The following is an 18357-nucleotide window of genomic DNA, read 5'->3' as shown; positions in this document are numbered from 1 at the left end:
GCGGCTGCTTTCAACAAAGTTTTGAGGAGAGCAGCATGAATTGTGGGCGGGGCAAGTCTGATTGAAAGGGAGTTGCCGGTATATTAAGTGACCGGACAAAATCCAGCACTGAAAAACTCCTGGCCACGCCACGGGGTACATCGTCTCCCTCCCATGTCAGATCCCCGTTTAGATAACAGAGAAGCAGGTTTGGACAATACTGGATTAGAAACCACGCACTGTGAACAAATACGGTGAACCAAAGACAGTGTTGTGAATTGAAATAATGTAGATGTAATTTCCAAAAAAATTAAAAGTGACTTTTTTACCTTCAAATTTTACCATTCATAATCCCCACCTAAAAAATGATAACAGAAAAATGTAACACATGTAAACAGGATCGCATATTATTTTTTCCTTGTTGCTGACCTTGACAGAGAACATAAAAGAACTTGGACTTACTAATTTTGAGAGGAAAAATGTACGGAATATTTGGTGGTTTTAGGCGCCAATAAAATATTGTTCTTTTTTTTTATTTCTCTGATTTCTCTTCATGGTTGATTTTTAAATTTCACATTCAGCTATGATTCCCAAGAGTTCATTGATAAAATGAGGAAGAAAATGTTTGATATTTAATTAAGAGATGTATTTCTATGTTTCTTTTTTTCTGAAACTCAAGTAAAACGTGACCTTGGAACAATCAACATAACAAAGGTTTACTAACCCGGATGAGCATAACAAAAAAGGACTTCTGATTACAGATCCTACTGTGTACAAACATTAGGATCTGCAGAAAACACGGTGTTAAATTCACATAATCTGCTATTATTTTTTGTAATAGGATTGTTCAATACGGATAGAACCAAAAAAGAGGTTTTGCACTTTTGCGCAGCTTTAAAATTCGAGGCGCCAAGTAATAATAGAAATTGTTGTGCGCATGATTAAGACGTTTTTAATTGCTGTTTTCATTTATATTTTTTTCTCATTATTGGGAAAAAGTTTAAATCTAGTCATAAATTACGACCAGTGGAGTACATAACCCTTAATGAAACGCAACACATTCAAACAGATGAATCATTCTGAAACTGAAGTTTTTATTTCTGCAGACCAGAAGCTGGGAATCTACATACATCTGTAGAAATTAATTTATTTTATTTGCAATATTGTAATTATGTCATAAGAAATTGAAACTTGTCCCAACATTTTTAAGGATTCGTTGAACTTGTCTAAAAATAAAATTATAACAATTCCCATAACTTTCTGTTTCAGTCTCAACAGTATTATTGCATATTTTGATTATGTGCCGTGCTTTTGAAGCCCCTAATAAATAACCCAAGTCCCAAGAAATGAGCATAAAAACTGATAGCAAAAATGAACTGGATTTTATTGAACTTTTTTCGAAGCTATAGTAGATACAGACTGGGCCACATCTTCTAATATTGTCCTTTTTCTGTATGTAAAGCTCTTGAAGACTTACATTGTACCTCAGGAAATTTAAAGCTGATCATTTTTTTTTATAAGCCAAGAAATGAGCGTTAAAAACAGAAAGCAAACAAGAAACATGATTTTAATGACCTGATTTTCAAAGGGGTCACATTTAACTGTTATCCTTTTTTCTGTATGATAATAAAGCTCGTGAAGACTTACATTGAACCTTAGGTCTTGCAGCTGCGGCAACCGCAATCAGTCCTTCACATTGGTCTTCTACGGTGGCCCACAACTGTCACGGCAAAAGCAAAAGCGCCACGGCAAGCGCAAAAGCGCTGCGGCAAGCGCAACAGCGCCGCGGCAAGCGCAACAACGCCACGGCAAGCGCAAAAGCGCCACGGCAAAAGAAAAAGCGCCACGGCAAAAGAAAAAGCGCCGCGGCAAAAGAAAAAGCGCCACGGCAAAACAAAAAGCGCCGCGGCAAGCGCAAAAGCGCCACGGCAAGCGCAAAAGCGCCACGGCAAGCGCAAAAGCGCCACGGCGAAAGCAAAAGCGCCACGGCGAAAGCAAAAGCGCCACGGCGAAAGCAAAAGCGCCACGGGTTTATTGGGAAGGGGCGTAATCATACATGCCGCTACTACATCAAAAAAATAAAATGGGAAGGAGAATGGCCGCCACCAGGAATTCTTATTAAGCACAGAATTTAATTCTTTGAGAAGTGATTTTATGGCTGAGAAAATAGCAAGGAAAACCGGTCAGTGCAAGCAACGTTCAGCGAAAGTTTTGAAATTCCCGCTCTCTGGGAATTTCTAACCTAATGGGCCCGAGGGCGAGTTACGTGTTGACAAGCCTTATTCACCCACTGCCGCAGCCCTGCAGGAGAGCCTTAATCGACTTCCTAGATGTGTATGATATACTGAAAAAGAAAAAAAATTAACTCATACACTCTGGGCAGCTCACTTGCGTGCCTACACTGGTATACACACCTGTGAAAAAAGGCTCAAATTAACGGAACTCTTCTCTGCATGCTAGTCGGAAGGGAAAAAATTGTCTTCAAAAATGCATCAGCTCACAGAGCCTCCCGTCCTCGTAATTGTTTGCATCCCAAGAAATGAGGAACGGCCCTGATGGTGCTGATATAGCGAGTCCTACTTTCCCTCTCCTTTATAAACTCTGATTCACGGCAGGAACTCTCTTGGAATAATCTTGGAATCATCCTACAACAAATTAATATCGACGATTTATCAGTCCCTGAACGTTGCTTCACTGACCGGTTTTCCTTACTATTTTCTCAGCCATAAAATCACTTCTCAAAGAATTAAATTCTGTGCTTAATAAGAATTCCTGGTGGCGGCCATTCTCCTTCCCATTTTATTTTTTGATGTAGTAGCGGCATGTATGATTACGCCCCTTCCCAATAAACCCGCGGCGCTTTTGCTTTCGCCGTGGCGCTTTTGCTTTCGCCGTGGCGCTTTTGCGCTTGCACGGTGGCGCTTTTGCGCTTGCCGTGGCGCTTTTGCGCTTGCCGCGGCGCTTTTTCTTTTGCCGTGACGCTTTTTGTTTTGCCGTGGCGCTTTTTGTTTTGCCGCGGCGCTTTTTGTTTTGCCGCGGCGCTTTTTGTTTTGCCGCGGCGCTGTTGCGCTTGCCGCGGCGCTGTTGCGCTTGCCGCGGCGCTGTTGCGCTTGCCGCGGCGCTTTTGCTTTTGCCGTGACAGTTGTGGGCCACCGTAGTCTTCGGCCACCTGGTCTTGTCGTGGGCGAGTTGCTGTAGGCAATGCAGTTGTTTTTTTTTTATAATGGAGAGGTTTTTATAGCCGACCATTAAGCCAGAAGCTTAGACGCCCGCTTGGCCCACTTCATGTAAACATGCTGCTCCGTAACCTTGTTCCTCTTTTTCCGAGGGGGGGGGGGGGGGAATTGGGGGCAAGGAAATCATTTGGGGGGCAGTCAAAAATAACCTCAAGCCTGTGTAGCGCGCGTACCATTGTCAATGGTCCTGAAATATGCCACTAGAGGAACTTAGAGGTGTAGTCGTATTTATGAAAGAGAAATGTATCAAACCGCAGAATGGCGTATAACAAATGTATCACAAATGTACAAAGACGTTGGCTGCACAATCTACGACGGTATAAAATGGCGTGTTTTGTCCCAAGTACCAATGTTTTAATGCTTTCATTGGCCCCAAATTTGTAACTGTAACCCCACCCCCAACATACTGTTTGAAAATTATTTTCAATGAAAGCCTACAAATATTGATTGCAAATTGTTCATTGTGACAGCTGCATATAGTTCCAGCAGTACAATAGTGCCTCAGGGTCCGCTCATAAGTCCGACGCCTCATAGGTCCGACGCCTCATAGCTCCGACGCCTCATAGCTCCGACGCTTGTAAGTCCGACAAATTAAATGCCTCGTTTTTCCGTTGTCAGACTTATGAGGCGTCGAACTTATGAGGCGTCGGACCGATGAGGCGGAATAAATAAATGTTATGCCTCATAAGTCCGACGCCTCATAAGTCCGAAATTTCGGACTTATGAGGCGTCGGACCTATGAGGCGTCGGACTTATGATACGGCCCCAAGTATTATGCCAAAATCTTAAATGTGTGTATCCCCAAACTCATGAGCTGTCGTACTTGGGTTGGAACCCTGACAGGGAACATGGTACTTGTGTTCTTGGGCAAGACACTTTACTACAATTGCCTCTCTCCACCCAGGAGTATAAATGGGTACCTGGGAGGGTAAAGACCAGAGACCTGATCTCGAGCTGCTGCAAAAACTGGTCTCATGGCCTGATGAACAGGGGTAATAACTGTGAAGCGAGACCTTTGGTATCAAGTGCTATATATGCACCACATTACTTCATTACCATTAAAGGGAAAATACAACATTTGCAAGCATCGAAAAACAAAACTACCAAGTTTTTACGAAATACCTTACATGATGTTGGTAAATGGCAGTCTAAAGCATCCTGTAAAATTATGGCACCTGATGTGAGGTCATTTTCAAGTAAGTGGTATTTTTTGTATACATTTCCAACGGTGGTCGGCCGATCACCGTTGGAAAAACCTAACTACTTTTCAACTGCTGCTCCAAATTTACCTTTTTTTCAGTCCAAATTTTGTTTGCTATTGGTTGCATGTTCATGAATGGGGGCCAGGCCAGCTAGACTGGTTCCCTTACCGTACAATTTTCCGTCATCTATAAATTGATCCATTTCATTTTCAGTGGAGTCAGGGAACCAGACTACTTGGACATTTTTGTTTTCCTTGGTTTTTCCAGCATTTTCGAACACAAAACTTCAAACATGTCAGTGTAACAATAATTTGATCAATAATACTAACCCCTCAAATAGTTCATTTCTGAAAATTAAAGCAAAAGCCAATGATGTACACTCCCTTTAAATGTGTGTTCTGTAATGAATTCAAAACTGAATGCTCTTAAAAATGACAAAATTGACCAGATAATAAAATAATTAAAAAAAAACCCAAACAACTTGAATTAACATGGTGAATGGTAATCATGGTGATTGTGTGACAGTGGCTGCTTTGAACAAAATTTTGACCAGAGCAGCATGATTTGTGGGCGGGGCAAGTCTGATTGAATGGGAGTCATCGCTATCGTCAATGTTCCTGCCACGTCCCGTCTCGTCTCCCTCACTCGTCAGATCTCTGCTCAGCAACTTCTCTTGTATCTTAGAAACTGAAACAACAAATATTTCAACAATCAAACATGTTACACTTACAGTAATAACACTAATTTTACATAAACAGATTTTCTTCCAATTTTAATCAACAAAACTTTTGAATCCATTGTTACCAAGTTCTCCAGTTCTTTCCACCTCTTTCTGCAAGTCCTCTGATGAACATTTCTCCAAGTTGGCATCAACTCTCTCCAAAGCTCCTGCAAGGGCCTGCAAGTACAACAAATAATTGGTTGAAAATAACCTTTTATAAAATGGTCAAGAGAGGGCGCTATACAATAAGGCTGGTACCATAGATCAAGTTTTGATGGGGACTATGGTTAACCGTACTTGTACCAACTTTACTCAAACGTAGTATGGTTAGTCTACTCTAGTCGACTACTTAGGCCAAGTTCGCGCAAGGACTATAGTTGACCAATGGTTAACTAACGTTTGCCCAAACTCTATCTAGTCAACGGTGGTTGACTACGCTAGTAGACTATTTGGAACCAGCCTACTTGGGTTGGTTGCTTCGCTGGTAACCAATAGCTGCGCGCATTCATAATGCTAGCAGAGAGCCAGGATCCAGAAGTTTTGCGATGACATTTTGACCAGCGTTTGACTAGAGACGTTCGCACGTTGCTATCAGTGCGCAGGCGTAAGGTACGTCACAAATCAACCACTAGTCGACTAATGGTCCTTGCCCGAACTTGGCCATATTTGGAACTGGAGCGTGGTTCCATTGCTAACGTTAGTTGCCAATAGCTGTGCTCATCATTACGTACAGCAGGGAGCAAGAATCAAGAAGTTTTGTGACGGCGTTTTGACCATCGTTTGAGTAGAGACATTCGCATGTTGTATTACTTCACAGGTGGAAGTGAAGTCACAAGTCAACCACTAGATAGCTAATGGTCAGCACAGAACCTGCTCATAGACTGAATTGGTTGCTATGTATCTTGGCCAATCTGCCTTCTCTGGTTTGTCTGATTGGTCAAGTTTTGAAGTCCGTGCACATGCGGAATAGAGTGCCTATTGGTCCACTCTCAATATGCTAATTTGATGACCCCATGTCAGAGGTCCCGAGGTCATTATACACAATTTCTGATCTCTAACTCCACATCGGAGTGAGATGTTGACAAACTGTTCATACTACATCGTCTTGGTCTTCTTCTATGTACATACCTAAAATATCGGGGTTTTTTTATCAATGAACAGTGCTACCAAGCTTTAGATGATACTTAGCCCATTTTTGGGGCGAAACACCTCCCCTTAGGAAAGCCTTTCTGATTAAACGCTCACGTATAATGGTCACTGTTCATTTTTGTGAACGTTTGCTAGCTAACCTTGTACTGCTCACACTGTTGCTTGGTAACGGACAACGATCGACTTAAGGCAAACAACCTTGCTCTGAGAGCTGCGTATCTGTAAAAGAAGACGATTGGATTAAGATTGTTTAGATGTTTTGTATTGACATAAAATTTAAGCTGATCATTAGTAAAGTTCAGTTGAATTTTAATTGAATTAATATTTTATTCCAAAGCGCTTATCCTTAAACTTTGTAAAAAATTTAAGTGGCCTGACGTTTGGATCTTAACAAGATCTGCTTCTAAGGAAAGATTTAAAGTAGGAGTACCTGAGGTCTTGCACACGCCCTGACCAATGTATGCGACAACCAAAATATGGTGTTTGTACGTGGCTGAACAGATACAGATACAGAGTGTCAATTTATATATATTTCATAAATACACCTTTTTTTCCCAATTGATTAATTTCATAAATATACCTTTTTAAATTGTATGTTTACCTTTCTGTCATTTGCTCATTTTCTTCCTCCACACTGCCGGGCCATTCGCTAGGATATGAAGAGATGATCCTAGAATATGTTAACAGAAAAATTAACCTCGTTATTGTGCTGCTTTGTTAGAATTCTTAGCCCCTTAAAGACAGGGTTCACGTGGATTGGGTTTTTAAGTCTCTACCTGATTCTTTGGGTTTTCCTTAGAAAACTCTTCAGGGGTTTCCTCCCACTTCAAATTTGTACTTTCTTTACTGTCTTCTTTCAACAGGTTTCTTCAGGCTTGTTAGCTACAGTGCCTGAGGAGCTTTTGAGGAATCTTTGGTTTGAATACCAGATATAAATAATAATAACTCTCCCCCCCCTTTGATTTCACACGGGATAGAGTCTCACTCTTGCAGGCTTGCTTGAGCCTTGATGCCCATTCCCAGGTTGTTCTGCTTCTGTTCCTGGGCATCTTTACGTAGGTCATCTAGGCTCATCAGGGTGTTGCGTTGTTGCTGCCTGCCCAGCAATCCCTGGTAGACATCATCCATGTGGACATTGACTGAAACGAGAACAAGGGAAAGTAGAGGATTCTGACATTTTTGAAGAAAAATTAAGCTTAACAAGGTTAGTTTATGGTGCCAATATGTGGCCTGAAATTTAATGCCAGTTGGCAAAACGTTAAAATTGCAATTTTTTTTTTTCGAAATGTGTCCTTTACTTCTCTGTTTCTGTACCCCTATCACTTTGTCTTTGACAAAGATTCTGTTAACTAGCATCGACATGTTAGACTATCTAATTTTTTTATTTGTATAGTTCAGGTCTGCCAGTCAGCAAGCAGTTGGCAGCAATTTTATTCATTTTCAAATAAGTTTTTAGGGAAAATGGGAATTTACTTTTGGACACAATTCTGTCTATGACATTTGCTGGGATGTCTGGAGGTTCTACATCATGAGCTGACGACTGCTGCCCTGCGGAAGAAAACACACACAAATAAAATAAATTCATGAAAAATGTATCATAATATACAATACAACATAACAATGTCTTAAATGAGACTTTCAGATCAACAAGGCAAGCTGAGTCTGGTTAATGTACCCGTGCAAGTAACTGGTCAAAGAGGTGACAAATATTGCAATTGGTTGAATGTGATCCCTGACCTTTCCATATTTGCATCCAGCTCCTAGGTCCAGACTCGAGGACAAACGGTGTGGATATAACTCGGACCTGGTTACCGATGAACTCCTTATCTGCCATGTGGGCTTCAACCTCCCCACTAGCCATGACAGCGCTGCCTTCAGGGCCAAAGAGAAACAAAAATCAATAAATTCTGAAATGAGAACATTAAATATCAAATGAAAAAGCTTCTTACATTTGACTTATCAATCGTACCCTTCTTATTGTTTTCTGTTTCCTTTAGAAGTACTTTAAAAAATATTGACTTGATTCCCCAATTTTTTTAAAAAAAATCTAAAATTGCTGTGCCCAGCTGATGTCGAATTGTATTCCTCAAAAGGATGGCAAACATATTTGGACAATGGTTTTACCATGCAAAACAAATGTGGTTGGTTTAAGTTGAAGTGGCAACTATTGCCGTAAGACATAATGACATCACGCTTTGCTTACATGTGCGCTTTCCTATGGGAGCCAGCTGGGGACGAGAGCCTGGCTCCCATAGGAAAGCGCACATTGAACAAAGAATACCTTTCTTTTTGGTTCTTTTCTCCTTTCTTGTTGACATCCCAGTATCTCGAGAAGGAATCTCCTGGGAAGGACCTGCAGTCTCCTCATCACTCATTCCACCTCGTCCTCCTCTGGGTGAGACTTCTTTTGCTCCTCCCTTACTACTACTGCTTTGTCTAGTGTCCAAATCAGACCGCCGTTTCTTTGTGACACTTGGAACCTCAGTAATTTCATTTGACTGCGGTGCTGACTCTTTGCTGTTGAAAAATATTAAAATGAAAACAAATTGTTCACAACAACCTCCATTTAAGCGGTCTGTTTGTGCACACTACTTCTGTGCTTGAAAGTGTTACCAGTGAGATTTTTCCCTTGAATGTCAATCTTTGCTGTGAAATACATGATAAAGTTTTTACTACTTCTAGATGAAGCTTTAACAAAAATTTTCAGGAATTCTTAAAGTTTATCAAGCAGGCAGTCAAGTTCCTGGCAAATCCCAGCAAGTCCATCACAAGTTCTCCAGTCCCAATTCAATTTGCAAGCTATTCAAATGAGCTTTGACAAAGGCAATTTTTGTTAGTGTTCATCCACTGTTACTTGCGACAGGACTTGCGATGGACTAGTGATGGACTCGACTACATCCATGGCATCAAGTCAGAGAGACATCAGAGATGACCTGCTTATGCCAGGATTCCAGAATGTAAAACTTACCAATGATCTGAATCATCAGCTGATCCCTCAAATGAAGAATGAGAACTACCTCCTCCCTCTTCAGGTTTCCTGTTTCTTTTCGCTCTACCATTTGTCTTACTAGTAGACTGTTTTGCCTGCGTTGTATCGTCCGACTCGCTGCTAGCTGATGGCCCTGAAGCTGATAACCCTGACTTGTTCTTAGGAAATCGGGTCGGACTTTGGAACACTTTACTGGACCCTCTATCTGGGGAAAACAGCTTGTCAATTTGGACTACTTTCTGACCCAGCGACTTTCTTTTGGAAGTCTTTTTCTGCGGTGCTCTCTTTCCGGTTGCTGCAGAAGCAGCCGATGTTTCAAGCCTGTCGTCGGCAGTGCTTACGTCAGATGCCGCAGGGTTGCGGGTGCTGAAACGTTTCTTCATTCTATCTACGAGGCTAACCTCAATCTCAGGGGTAGCCACTGTAGTGTGCTGGGTTGCTTCAAGACTGTCATCCCCTAGGGAAGGAGGCTGTGATTTCTTCTTCTTTGACGAGTATGCCATTTTGCGAGAAAAAAAAAATCACTAGGAATGTCCACCACACCCAGGTGTCTAGCAGCTAGGTTTACCTGTAAAAATAGATCAATTTTAAACTCTCATCTTTACTATGATTTTTTTCTCTTGCATTTGATGCTCCATTTTTAGGCCTAAATGTATAACAATTTACAAAAAATAGTATGAACATGATCAAGTTATTCTAATTCTTTCAGCTTGTGCATTTAGGTGTTAATTTTTGTGACCATCTTCTACTTGGATAATTGACAGTGCATCCACACAATTGGATATCCTGTCTGTCGATTTGTTTACAAATTAATAGGTAGGCTCATCTATAAAGAATTTAAATAAATACTTCGTTCTAAAACTAGAACTAGAAGAAGGCAGATGGGTGTTAAATACTGAACTAAACCAAGGGCGGATCCAGGGGGCCAACAGGGGCCATGCCCCCCCCCCCCACAAAAAAAAAACGAATCCATATTTTTTTAAAAGTAATAAGTGACGTACGTACGTCGCAATAAAATAAAGACAGACACTGGGTACACCACCATCTTTTCCTAAAAACAATGGTCAAAGTGATCAGAAATCGCCTCATCAGATCACACCATAGAGCATCTGAACCCCACGCCTTACTATTTTTGCCCCCCCTCGCCCCCCCCCCGGCCCCCCCCCCCCCCCCCCCCCAAAAAAATTAAAAATTGTGTTCTGCCTAGCCCCATAAATGTGGCCTATTTACTGGACTGCCTCCGTAAACATAGGCCACACATCCACATGTACAAAAATCGTGTCGACGGAGCCAAATTTTGATTTTCACATTTAGGCTTAGTTTGTAGGGTTTTTTTGCTTTAGAAGCATACTCACCCTCTTTACAGGCTAATCAGAAAGTGCTGCCTTTTTCAGATGTCTAATTTTTGTGAAATTTCATGTTGAAATTTTGATACGCAAACGTGTAAAAATGAATCTGGAAATTTCACGAAAAATATACATCTGAAAAAGGCAGCACTTTCTGATTAGCCTATAAAGAGGGTGAGTATGCTTCTAAAGCAAAAAAAACCTACAAACTAAGCCTAAATGTGAAAATCAAAATTTGGCTCCGTCGACACGATTTTTGTACATGTGGATGTGTGGCCTATGTTTACGGAGGCAGTCCAGTAAATAGGCCACATTTATGGGGCTATGTTCTGCCTAGCTCCATCTAGTCAACTCATCTTCACGTCATCAGAATCAGCAGAGACTAGACTGTTTTTACGATCGAATTAAATTTTAGGCCGATCGAACGATATCACTGACATGGTAATACCCTGAAATTTCGACCGTTTCTTTTAAATCCTTATTAACTTACGGGAGTTTCTCTTCTCAGAGATAAACACACAGACAAGCAATCATCCCACCCACACCAGTTTGTGTACAATAACAAAATAGCAATTTCCCGCGTAACTGAGCTCGAGAGGGCGCTATCACTATTTGTAATTAGTCAGGGACCTTGGACTGAGGTTGAACTTTCACCAAAAACACATAAAGTGAGGTTGGTTTCCATGACCATATCGACTGAACGTATTTTCTGACGCATTCTCTCAATTTTGTGCAATGTTTTGTTTAATTAGCACATTCCATCACCCATGGAGTCACCATAAATGCGTGAAATAGAGCGTGCATGGCTATCGCAAATACTTGGAATGTTTTCTGCGGTTTTGTTTTGAGAACGATGCGAATAAGGCTTAAAGTTAACGGAGAGAAATTAGACTGGTGAACGATAATTGAACCAATTTCGTGAAAAGATATTACCACGTACAACTTGCAAAACACTGTCACTACAGCCATGACAGCAACAGAGCGCAGTGCCATATCACATAGTCCATGTTCATGTAAGTATTCGCTGCTGCAGCTTGGAGAGAATGCAGGGAAAGAATGTAGTTTCAGACGCCACTTCTTTGGTTGTGTACAAAGTCTATGGGAGTATGGAGAGTCGAGTGCATTTTCAAAGTATTTTCTAACAAATAACAGTCCAAGATTCATGTATTTTCAACATGTCTGCAACTGAGATAATATATGATGAAAAAAGTGGCGTCAAGATGCATCATTCTTTCTTGCATTCCTCGTGCTATTGTCAGGTTTCAGCCAGAAAAATGTATTCCTTTTCTAAGGCCAAATAAAAAAATATAAGGTTTCTCATCCCCACTTTTTTTTTTCGAAAACCTATTTTTATTGTATTACTTGCCCAAAATTGCTGTTAATGTTGCAAAGAAAATTATTCACTTTTGAATGAGATATAGAATTGGCCCATGTTTGGTTATGGAATTATATCTTTACAATTTTGAACAATTGGCTGCCAGACAGTATTCCGTTCTCGGGAGAAAGCCTATGGACTGGGATTCAGTCTGCCCGTACAGCGGATCTATTTGGTGCCCAAAACAAAAGCTTGCTTAAATGGGTTGCAGACATCCAACAAAAGGAAAGAAAGGGGGTTTTTGGGTTGGAGTATTAATAATAGGCCAAGTGGAAAATTTAACAGAAAAAAAAATTAAGAACACAGGAAATGCAACTTAAACCTCTTTTATTGTATGGACATTAACTTTGTAACATTGTCTTTTGGGAAAAATGACTTTTGCCATTCAAGGAACTTTTTCACACAAAATATTGTAGTTTACAGAAAACATTTTGTGATGAAACTCTGGTCAAAGTGCCTGTTTGCCACAGTTTTCTTTAGCTACAATCTAGAAAGTTAAAAAAAATCTAGAAGGTAAAAAAAAAGACAAATTCAACACAGAGGATTTAAAGTGGAAAGTAAAAATAAAAACAACTGATGAACAAATAAAAAAACACACATTTATGATTTTTTGTAATGTGATAAAAACATGGGTCAAAATTGTGTTTTTCATTTCTAATTACCAGCTGTTAGAGTCTCACTATTCATGATGTATTCATGAGTCACAAATTCATTCAATTAAAATATGCGCAAGGTCATGCTTATGGTGTAGGTTTATTGTCATATCTAATGTTTGTATTTAGCATCTGGTGTGCAATATGGCTCTGTCACCAAAATGTACAAATGAGAAAGCAACAAAATATATGCTTCCCTATTATCATGAGCAACATTTATGGATATTGTGAAAAGTAAAAAAAACCCTCGTTTTCCCTATTTAAAGCAAAAAGTTCTGATAATTTTAAGTTGTGCTATATACACATGCTGTGTAAACTTCACTCAGAAAACCTTTTCACATGCCCCCAAAAGTTCTGGTATGGATTTGAATTTCAAAGACAGTTTTTACAAAGCATTGTGCGCTGTTTGAGTGATTCAGTGGATATCAAAGGGTAAAATGGAAAATTTTAATAAAAAAATGGATTGTCAGGTGAGGTCAACTGCAAAAACAGAGTTCTATAATCTATATTTTATTCCAGGTTCTGTGATTCGAACTACCAATAGTTTATCAATTTTCTCCAAATATTTGAAGAGGATATTTAATGTATTCCATCAACCAAAGTTCAACAAGAAAGTTACAGCCGAAAAAATATAGGGCCAGTCGTAATAGGTTGGAAGTGCACCAAAAAACGGGTGTTGAATAGACCTATTGAACTGTATCAAAGGTGACGTACCCTACATGTGTTTGTGCCCTGTATTTTATGGCTGATAAAAGAAACGAGAATTTGCAACAGGTCAGTTATTGTGTTAGTGTGAAAACACCACAACAATACACTGAGGATTCAGTTTGTGGTTTGGGAGTTTTTGCAATTCCATTCTCCACACGTGTTTCTGTTTGTTACACCCTCTGTACAGACGTCAGCGCTGCATTCGTGGACAGGGTTGATTGAAAACGACCATTTTTCTGGGTACTCAGATTTCAAAGATTACATTTTTGAGGGGAAGATTTAGAGAACAGTCAACAAACATTAAAACTGTACCTAGAGGCATCAGGTGTAATGTACAGTGTAGTTTTATCATACGTACATACCGGTATCAGCGTGTTGTCAACATTTCATACTTTTTAATACTTTTGACTAAAAAGACATTTGTTTTTGCAGAAGCCAGAATTGAACTCATCACACAAGTCCACACATCCCAGTGCAGTTGACAAGATTGGTGCCAGCATGCAAGGGGTTGCATTGGTAAGTGGTAAGTACTAATAAAGTCACACTTTGTTTACGTGTGCACTTTCCTATGGAGCCAGTGGGGGCCCACGGTCCACTGAGCACCATAGGAAAGCACACACGTAAACAAAGTGTGACGTCATCAGTACAGAGGCTAATTGGGCCATTAATTTCCATTTTAGAGAAGTGTCTTTTCAATTTGGGGGATCAGGTTGGTTTAGTGGTACTTTCCTCGCCTTCCACCGCTGTGACCTGGGTTCGAATCTCACCTGGACCAATATGTGTAATTGGTTTTCAGTCCCTCCCTGATTCCGTGGGTTTTCCTTAAAATATCATCCTGCCTGGTGTTTTCCTCCCACCATTAAAACTGTAATTTCCTTCCACATCTTTTGCCAAGTCTTCTCCATCCTGTTCTAGTGCTTGCACTGTTAGATTTGTCAAAATAAATATAAACATAAGATAAATGTCTGGAAATTGTAGATTGTCTTTCGACCAGAAAACTGTTCACAATGTAGAAATTAAAATGTTGTAACAATTTTTAACAAGTTTCAATTTTTCATCATAAAAATGTCCTTCCATTCTTTAATTTAAAGAAGGTTACAACAGCTGAACATACTTATTATTAAATAGAGACAAATGACAAAAGTTGCGCTGTCAACATTTTGGACTTGCATGCCTTGGTCAAACATTAAAAAATGTCCATTGTGACCTCTTCATCTGACCTACACAAATGAAAAGATGAACACAAATTCATTGGCCCGCAGTTTCCGAGATCTGATCTAGCTTGTTCATGGTGCAATACATTAGATTCCTTAAATAAAAGCTGGTCTCTGACATTTGAAAAGTCCCGTGCCTAAAAATAATTAATTGCTGAAAACTGCAAAATGAACGATTGTTTAATTGTCTTGAAATAGAAATGAAGGGTTAAAATATACAGTCACACATACCTGGCTATATTACTAACTACGATATATTTGGAAATGTGTGTAATGGACATTGTACATCTTCCTGTCCGTGTGTGTCTAACAATAAAAAAAAACCTTGTTTAATTTTCTTGAAATAGAAGGAAGGATTAAAATGATGGGGACGTACAACTATTTTTGTAAATGAGATCAAATTGAAACACATTCCTGTACATGTGTGTCTAATAATAGGATACATATTCTTTTTATTTACCCTTTTCTTGCAGTTATTGGATTTGTTTCACTTCAGTCACTTGATTGATAATATCAATCAGATAATAAATCCATTAGGACTGTAGATATCAAGATTGGGTCTTGTGTAACGTGAACAAAAAGCATATTCAGTGATAACAGTGTTTTGATTAAATGTGATTTTTACGATTAGTAGGCCTACATGTATAATTTAGGTGTATTGCTTTTTTGTTTATGGATCAAATTCAACGCCAATTCTTGTTGTTAGAAAGAAAAAAAATGGCAATAAATGTTAAGGAATGAGAAATTCTAGTAGAGTGCATAATTCAAATATCTCATTTTCAGTGGAAATTTGGTATGTGCTAGCAGTTTAATTTAAATTCTTTTGAAGTTTTTTTTTTAATTGTCAAATTGTTATGCTATTTTTGTGTGGTTTTATTGTTTGTCAAATGTCACAGTTTTGTTGAAAACCACTTTCATGCATGATTTGTGACCACTGCTGGAATCCTGCAAATTTCTGCAGCAGTGACTGTCAATATGTTGAGGCTTGGCCAGTGACATCCTGGAGCAGTACGAAGGATTTCAAGCATAATCCAGGCCTATATTTATGCATGGCTGAGCAAAAAACAACTCAAGGTCCGGCCCAAGACCTTGACAAAGTGCATCCTACAAAATCAGTAACGCAGTTTTGCCATGTAAGTTGTAACCTCAATCCTCCAAATTCCTCCACTTTGGCAAAGAGGATTTTGAAGGATTCAGGGCAGTAGGGTATAGATCAGTCATTCTACTACCTGTTCTTTATGCTCTTTGTCAATTTTTGACAATTGCAGGCACACACACAAATCCTGATCAGCGCCCTGTTTAAGCTGCCGCATGCTTTACTACATTAGTGTATTTCAAAATTGAATATTCCATTCGATCACGCCCAAGTTGGAATAATCGAATACTAAATTATTCAAAAAATGCACAGCCCGGCTAGCAATAGCAATGTTGTTGTCATTATACCCGCAGGCCGCAGTACATTGGTGCAAATGCTATTAAACTCGTGACTCACAGCTGCCAAAACCAAGATTAAATCCAAACTGTTGAGTCAATGACGTGATTACCACAGCTGGCTGTAATGGTTAAATATTTGTTTTCATCAATTCTAATCTACCGTAGGTACAACAGAGTGTATGCACTCTGTCAAAGAGTAACACGCTAAAGCAAATACTCGGTAAAATATTACATTAACAGTAATTGCTGCGTGCATGATTACCTTTGATTGGACACTAACAGTGCAGTGAAATGCCAAGGATGGGGCATCAACAGGCAACGAAAGCAACATGTGGCCAAATATTTTTTAATTTGCATAGTTTGTACTGAACAGATTTTGATAACTTAGGCAAAAAGCCTACTGTAATAAAGCTGGTCTCAGAACGCAAGAAATTCTGTGAAATTTAATCAGAACATGGTATTCGCTGGAAGTCTTTCATGCATATCTACACAGTGGGCTGGATGTAGCCAATTCATTGGCATTTATGGGATAATCCTACAGGCTTTATTCATGAGTCAGCCCTAATAAATTTGAAAGCGGGGTAAAATCTTCATTTTTGGAACTTGCGAATAGAAATGACATAAAGTTCATTACAAACTAATAAGGGGGCTACCGGTCTGCTCTAATGAATAATTAGAAATTGTGATTAAACATACCCTAATGTTTTAAGCCACACTTAAACAAAAAATTGAAAGTGAGGCACCATCCCATTCAACAAGTACATTCAGGGAACACCATCAAATATGGCTTTCTCATCAAGAAGGTCTGTCTAGTACTGCCTGGATCATAAGTAACAGTTGGTCAATGGACCGATCCAGTAAGCACCGCCCCATGGTATTCTGACCAATCACAGCCGTGATTTACGTCCGACATGCGTGCACGCGCGTATGATGCGCGCGGCAGGAAAATGCAGTGTGGCATTGGAGAGGAGCACGTGTTAATTTGCCCACGTGCGCAGTGGGAGGGGCTTACTGGATCGGTCCATTAGTCTATGACAATGTCTAAGGAGTACATAATGTCAAACCTTTTTCTCGAAGTAACCACGGCACTTTCGTTTTCTGTATCAAAACTCAATCCCAACGTTCACACCAATTCATTTCAATTTCCAAGTATTTGTGTTCAGGGGTTATTGTCCAATTTAAAGACTTTTGCAGGGAAATTTGATTCTTTAAAAATTATGTACATGTATTTACGTCAGCCAGTGAGTCAATCAGTCAGGTAGAAAGTGGATAGCTTGTGTACCAGCAAGTACTTGATCTAAGGTAGAGCCGTCCCGAATACTGAATGTTCAAATATTCGATCATCAACCGAATATTCAAATATCTTTTTGCCGGTTTGAATATTCGAAAACCAAAAAACTTAGCACATACACACAGCTGCGATCTTATTGTATCGTAATGTTGCGGTGCTTTGTTGTCAGGTGCCACTTTTTTGTCAGTGGTAATTTTTCTGTCGACAACGGTTCATTGTTCACATCCTTTTTTAGCAGGTTAAAGCCCTTTACAGTTATGAAATACTTACTGCAAAACACTCCAGCACCCCCATATCGACTGCCGCACGCAAATTTTAACTGCCACACTCTTCATTTAACTTTTAACCGCCGCAGCACGCAGTTGCAGCTGGCAGTTTCGAAGAACCGAATATTTGGTCAAACGCAATTTCGAGTAAGGGAGGAGATCAAAAGGATTTTTCCCGTTCTGACGCGAGCGCACGGGAGGAACGGGCCTATTGTTCCTAATCCCCCCGGGCGCCTGCGTTCGCCCGGGCCCCGTTCCGACCGCGGGATCACGCTCGAAATTGCCTAACAATAGCACAATGAAATGGTCACGCTGGGTGCCCACAGCACGGTAGTACAATAGACCTGTGCGGTGACGACGGTGGATAATGGCAACTGCTCAAATAATATCCGAAGAAACATCGGCCACACTGAAATTTACAAGGAGACTTTGGAAATGTTGTGATAAAATAATGTTTGTTGTTTTCTCATCTCTTGCAGGCGATGTATAGTTGAAAGATTGATAGTGATTTAACTTGTTAAAATGCTCAACAAATCGAGAAGACGTTTCGGAAATTAGAGTTACATTGTACATGTACATGTTTGATAGTTTTGTGTATTTGAAGGGAAATGTGCAACATTTTACAACAGTGACGTCTGATGGAGTGACTGAAGGAAATATTCCTGAATAAACGATCCCAGCTGGACCCGCCAACCAACCCATGGACTAAATAATGTCCCGGGGCCACCACGTGGTTGATCTCAGGAAAGACTCACTGCTAAACTAAGTCAGGCACAGCTGGCCACTGGTTATCT

At 40.0% G+C, this 18357-nt stretch overlaps 2 protein-coding genes across 5 annotated transcripts in view; one reads left to right on the top strand and one right to left on the bottom strand.

Annotated features, from left to right (window-relative positions):
• Positions 1-4794: 4794 nt before the first annotated feature.
• Positions 4795-11219, bottom strand: LOC119738882 (dentin matrix acidic phosphoprotein 1-like). The gene is made up of 10 exons (XM_038213865.1): positions 11113-11219; positions 9256-9844; positions 8569-8804; positions 8025-8159; positions 7761-7835; positions 7273-7426; positions 6889-6957; positions 6428-6506; positions 5222-5315; positions 4795-5104 (listed from the first exon to the last, which is right to left on the bottom strand). The coding sequence occupies exons 2-10, from the start codon at positions 9777-9779 to the stop codon at positions 4923-4925; spliced, it is 1548 nt and encodes a 515-aa protein (XP_038069793.1). The 5' UTR covers positions 9780-9844; positions 11113-11219; the 3' UTR covers positions 4795-4922.
• Positions 11220-11282: 63 nt separating this feature from the next.
• The window catches only part of LOC119738881 (titin-like), a 34957-nt gene continuing 27882 nt past the window's right edge, over positions 11283-18357 (top strand). For 2 of the 4 annotated variants that reach the window (XM_038213863.1, XM_038213860.1), the window contains exons 1-2: positions 11284-11635; positions 13791-13881. The gene's annotated coding sequence lies outside the window, so the exon portion shown is untranslated. Of the gene's footprint in view, positions 11636-13790; positions 13882-18357 lie in introns of all 4 variants that reach the window. The other 2 variants (XM_038213862.1, XM_038213861.1) reach the window with 2 other exon arrangements.

This window comes from Patiria miniata, unplaced genomic scaffold (assembly GCF_015706575.1).
Source record: "Patiria miniata isolate m_02_andy unplaced genomic scaffold, ASM1570657v1 HiC_scaffold_3, whole genome shotgun sequence".
Classification (NCBI taxonomy): domain Eukaryota; kingdom Metazoa; phylum Echinodermata; class Asteroidea; order Valvatida; family Asterinidae; genus Patiria; species Patiria miniata.
The sequence above is the reverse complement of the archived record's forward strand: the minus strand, read 5'-3'. Positions and strand labels throughout refer to the sequence as shown.